The sequence below is a fragment of the Arvicola amphibius genome, chromosome 13 (assembly GCF_903992535.2).
Source record: "Arvicola amphibius chromosome 13, mArvAmp1.2, whole genome shotgun sequence".
Taxonomy (NCBI): Eukaryota; Metazoa; Chordata; class Mammalia; order Rodentia; family Cricetidae; genus Arvicola; species Arvicola amphibius.
The window spans coordinates 51,198,309-51,204,308 of record NC_052059.1 but is presented as its reverse complement, the minus strand read 5'-3'; the positions used below and the strand labels follow the sequence as shown (position 1 = coordinate 51,204,308).

Here is a 6,000-nt window from a genome sequence, read left to right as displayed (position 1 = left end):
TCCAGGATGAGCAAAGCACTGGGGAAGCTCAAACCAATAATTTGGTGGGTGATTAATTATTAGCAAGTCTAATAATTCTGGAAAATAGTCGGCGCTGGTCAAATATCTAGTCCCCCAATAAGCCAAGCAGGCACCTAGAGGAGCCTAACTCGCTGTAACTTAACAGAGATGGCTGTGTGATCACACACTTTCATCCGCAGCCAAACTGCTTGGAGACCATGTTCCTATTTAGCAAGGTTTTCTGATCAAAACTGGGAACGCAACCATATCCTTGATGTGTCCAGTGACCAACAAAACAAGGACTCTTCAGTCTTCTTCCCATGGAGAGCTCTCTACAGAACTCTGCCATCCATGAACATCCCTAATGAGGACAGAGAGACACTCTTTGTCCAGACAAAGACATCCCACCAATGTCATCAAACCCCAGACAGAAGTCTTCACTGCTTTCTGGAAGCAAGGCCAGGCTTTCGTCCTCCACCATGAAGCTCGCTGTCCTCTGCTTTACCACTGTCTTCCTCACGACTCAGGTTCTATCAGGTAACAAAATAAACTCGGCAGGGCCTCGGGTAAGAGGAGGTTGTGGGAAAACAGTGCTCCAAGGCTGATCACTGTCACCTGAGGTTCAAAGGGCGTTCTCACAAGAAATCCAGAAGACTTGCTGGTGGCAAGACCTGTGGTCAGCAGACTCATCCATTTTCCTCTGCAACTGTGGTTAGAGAAAATGAAGCCGAGGGTGTTCCAAGTGCTTGTAACTCCTTTACTCTGTTGTAAGTGTGAGTTTAACTGGACAAAGTTACTAGCAGTTTCTAGATCTGGGTAACTAAAACACTGGAACAATTCTAGTAAGCCTTTACCTTCAGAGCTCTGTTTACTTCAGAAAAGTTACTGATCTGAGCCACAGACCCAAGAGTTAGGGTTAGGCCCCGGTAGGTGGACGGGTGGGAGTTGTGACCTAGCGAGGATTGCTGCAGGCTACAAAAATCCCTATTCCAGGCTACAAAATCCCTACTCCAGTGCCCAGGGTGTGTCTGGCCTTCAGCATGAACCGTAAGAAGTGGCATTTGGCATTTTGTATAGGCTCCTGACTTTAACCTGACAATGAAAACAAATCAAGAAATCTCCCAGAATTTCTAAAAATGTAGAGCCAAGAGACAATAAGTGACACACTGCTTTATGGCAGAAGGAATTCATTCTCATCGTCTCTGGCGCCTGCTGGACCTCCAGGGATGGGTGGGGTAGAGGCAGAAGGTGGTCTTTCATCTCACTTCAGCTGTGGGCATTATATGGGCAAAGAGACACTGCTGAAGATGTCCAGCAGAAAATGTCATGGGAGGTATGATTATCTTGATAAATCACATTTCTTCTCTAAATACGTGCAATTAAAGACTGTTGACTGCTAGCTAGTTCACAGTGCTTCATGCTGGGGGAGTGAGGGATGCCTTACAGCGCAATTCCAACTCTGGTTCAGAAAATACAAAATGGAAAAGGGAAAGACGGAAGTGGGAAGAAGATGGAGATCAAAAAGCAGTTTAGCACTGTAGATATTTACCAGGCACTGACTCCCTGCTGGACAGCAAGTCCACAGAGAACAAAGTCATATGACGACCTTTGGTTCACAGAAAGTCATGCACTCACTGCTCAACTCTGGTTGCTACAAGAGACTCTATCTCAAAAACTTTTTGATTAAAAAAGAAAACCTTGAAATTTGGAATACCTGTTCTGATTTTTCTGTGTTTGTGGGTCTATCATTTTGGTTTGGTCTGGTTTGCTTTTAGGAATGTGGCAGGGTTTCTCATAGCCCTTGAACTGGTTGCCTATGCAATCAGGGATGACTCTGAGTTTCTGACCCTCCTGCAGCCACCTCCCACATGCTGGAATTCCAGGCATGCACTACCACGCGCCAGTGGCGCTGGAGATCAAACCCTCCCACGAGCTAGGCAAGTACTCTAGTAGCTGAGTTATGTCCCCACTCCCCCTTATTCATGTTCTCATTGCCATTCAAACAAAACAGAGGACATGTGAGGTCATAAAATGAACAAAATGAAGGCCATTTCTTGTCACCAAAACAGAATTAGGGACAATGTTAAAGAAGCCGTAGGAAGGTGGGTCCTCTCCACAGTCCTCAGGCAGACAGGTACAGTCCAGTTGAGCTAAGATTAGGAGAGAGGAAGAGAGAGAAAGCAGATAGAGAGAGGTTGGGAACGTAAGTTGCAACTCTGTCCTTATCACTTCCAATACTAGGTCACTAGCTGATCTACTCCTTTCCCTCAGTCCCGTCTCCTCCTCGACTAGTGCTTTGGCAGGACGATCTGTGGATTTGCTCTGAGTCTAGATTCTGCTTGCATTCTGAGTACATAGAAATGACAGGGGTCCGCACTATGAAATGGGCAGGGTTTATCAGCAAAGAAGTCACTTTACAAAAGTAAAACCAAGTTTTCCTTCCATTCTTATGAGTCTGCATGACACGCCACATATGAAATTTTGTAATTTCTCAGCTGTACAACTGAACAGCATAACACATGTGAACTGAGGGTGAGAGCAAATCTCCTCACCTGTTAGCCCCAGAATGGAAGCAACTGCAGCTCAAGCCATTGGTCCACGGCCATTTCCTGAGTTCCCCGCTGTAAGCCAAGACTTGAGCCTGGCTCTAGCTAGGGTGCTCTGAGTGTTCTGAGATTCCAGCCCTTGAGCAATTCATTACCACACAGCGAGGTCAGCTGAGGACACAGCCATGGTAAGAAGCAAGAGCTACTGAGGTGGAGAGACACTCGGTGATTCAGCACGGTGATCATTCTCCCCGGACTTCTAAGCTAAAGTGAATCTTCTTGCTACCACGGGACAGCCTAATAGAAAGGGAACCTGTATTTACAGCAATTGGCTAATGAAGAGATGCAAAAATCCAGGAGTCAATCAGTTCAGATTTCAATTGGCTTCTGCCTAGCGCTCAATATTTAAAAGGATCATTGGCTTAAAATCAAACCAAACCAAACTATAGCCTTACAATTATTTCCCAATTTGCATTCTAAATAAAAATGTATTGCCTGCATGCTTGATCTTCTCATTCATTAGGTAATTTTTTTCTATAAACCACAAAGAGTTAAATCAACTTAAGGCATTTGGATGTCAGCTCACTTCAATTTAATAGCCCATACTGATTAGAAGGGATTCAAGAATCGGTGTTGGTTAAACGAAGGGAGGAGCTAGGAGTGTGTTTGATGAAAACACATATGTTTGTACAAAATTCTCAAGGAATAAAAAATAAATAAAATGTTTGCTGGTATAGAATGAAGAAAAATAAAGCATTGGGCTTTAAGGAAAAAAATGCTTTGATGCTTCTTTAGCTCAATGAAAAGCTTAGGAAATTGTCAAAGAAAACATGGGTTTTGTTGCTCAGAATAAAGCCACTTCTGACAGCATACGCGTGCATGTGACCAACCTCTGTGGCAGTCGGATCCCAGGCCACAAAGCAAATACTATTCAGTGTTTCAACAAGTAAATCTGTCTACCTCTTAGGAACCCGAATGATTCGCTCTCAGTGCAACGGTTTCTAAAGCAGGGCTGTAGCCACAAGCAGCGTCAGAGAGGAAGGAATGATGCGGCACCGAGGTACCCCAGATAACAGTGAGGACGCATGCGCCCGTGAGAGCGAGGTGCCACAGATAACAGTGAGGACGCATGCGCCCGTGAGAGCGAGGTGCCCCAGATAACAGTGAGGACGCATGCGCCCGTGAGAGCGAGGTGCCCCAGATAACAGTGAGGACGCATGCGCCCGTGAGAGGCAGACATATGGCCCCCTTCCCCAGAAGAATATCATCTCTTTAGCAAAGTCCTTGAGGTATATTTTCTTTTAGGTCAATATTTTAGTTCTAATTCGGAAAGACAAATATGTAAATATGGGAGATAGATAGATAGATAGATAGATAGATAGATAGATAGATAGATGCATACATACATAAATACGTATGTATGTGCGTAGATACATTGATACATAGATGCACAGGTAGATAGATAGATAGATAGATAGATAGATAGATAGATAGATAGATAGATAGATGCATACATACATAAATACGTATGTATGTGCGTAGATACATTGATACATAGATGCACAGGTAGATAGATAGATAGATAGATAGATAGATAGATAGATAGATAGATAGATAGATAGATAGATAGATAGATAGATAGATAGATAGATAGATAGATGGATGGATGGATGGATGGATGGATGGATGGATGGATGGATGGATAGATAGATAGATAGATAGATAGATAGATAGATAGATAGATAGATACATTGATACATAGATAGACACACAGGTAGATGAACAATGGATAGACATCATATAATGTCTAGAGCGTTATTCAACAACCTAGAAGAATAAGTGGTGAAGAAATGGTATTAAAACCTCTTTCGAGCCAGATGGTGGTGGCACACTCCTTTAATACTAGCACTTGGGAGGTAGAGGCAGGCAGGATCTCTGTGAGTTCGAGGCCAGCCTGGTCTACAAGAGCTAGTTCCAGGACAGGCTCCAAAGCCACAGAGAAACCTTGTCTCAAAAAACCAAAACAAACAAACAAACAAACAAACAAAAAACCCTTTTTCTTGCCGTTGTTGTTAGAAGATGGGAAAGAGAAAGAATAAAGAGCTGTATGCCTGCCTAGAACTCTTTTTTTTTTTTAGAACTCTTAAAGCAGAGAGCACTACTCAGTCTCAGCCTTTTTTTACTTAGATATACCCAATGTTGCCAGATTTCTCAAGGAGAAATTCCCAAATGTTTTGTGACGTCGGGTTTTTAAGTGTTGTTGTAAGAAATCAAATAACAATAAACATATGTACAAAGTCATTTCCAGATGTGACCCCCACCCAGTCTGTAGACTAAGTAAAAATTCATCAAGTCGAATAAACAGTTACAATAACCCTCTTCTGTATGCAGTCAGGGGCAAGCTCAAAGAAATCTGTGAACGCCCAAATGGTGTTTGCCAATTATATTGCCTCGAAACGGAAGTCTACGTTGGGAGGTGTTTAAACAGACGACCATGCTGCCTGCCCATGGGGAATCAACCCAGAGTTGAGAACGTCACACCCAAGAGCTGAAGTCTTTCTCCCGGATTCCTCACGGCGTGTTTTACCCTTGCTTCTCTCTCTCTCTCCTGTCCTCTCTTCTCTCTTCTGTGTTTTTGAATCGGTTCCTGTCCATTCCTCAATAAGTAATAAAGAAAATTAGCAGAGAGAAGGCTGTGTTTTTAAGTTATTATTTTATGTGTGTGGGTGTTTGGGCTGTATGTCTGTCTGTGCACTACGTGTGTGTCTGGTGCAGGTGTGGGCCAAAGATGGTGTTGAATTCCCTGGAACTGGAGTTACAGACAGCCGTGAACTGTCATATGGGTGCTGGGAGTCAAACCTTGATCCTCTGAAAGAGCAGCCAGTGCTCTTAACCGCTAAGCCATCTCTTCCTGACAAGGCTGCTTTTTAAAGTGTGTGTTCTGGGCCTGGAGAAGTGACTCAATGGTTCAGAGCACTGGCTGCTCTTCCAGAAGACCTGGGTTCAGTTCCCAGCACTCATGTGGCATTTACCTGTAACTCTGGTTGCAGAGGATCTGATGCGTTCCTCTAACCTATGTGGGCACTGCATGGATGTGGTGCACAGATATCCATGCAAGCACAACACCCATACAAATAAATAGAAATAAAATATTGGAAGTTTGTATTCTACCTCATGTTTGTCTGTGGTTGAGTTCTCAGTGTGTCATATCCTCCTATCTGGCCTAGGTGAACTCCTGGTTCCGAGTGTTCCCTGCGGAGTACGGAAACCAGGCTCACATCCACTGCTTTTGTTCAGCGTCTCAACCAACCCTTCCTCACCCTTCATCTGAGTCCACTCCCTTCTCCCTTAGGAAAAATGCCCTCCCTCTCATGGAAACTTGCAGGTTCTCATTCCCTGTAAAGGGAATCCACAAAACAGAAAGCCTTTCCCCAGCCAGTCAGACATCACTCGG

At 44.0% G+C, this 6,000-nt stretch overlaps 1 protein-coding gene across 1 annotated transcript; it reads left to right on the top strand.

Annotated features, from left to right (window-relative positions):
• The first annotated feature begins 479 nt into the window (after positions 1–479).
• Positions 480–5,098, top strand: Defb108b (defensin beta 108B). The gene is made up of 2 exons (XM_038309686.1): positions 480–537; positions 4,938–5,098. Exons 1-2 carry the CDS (start codon positions 480–482, stop codon positions 5,096–5,098), a joined length of 219 nt encoding a protein of 72 aa, XP_038165614.1.
• The last annotated feature ends 902 nt before the right edge of the window (positions 5,099–6,000 follow it).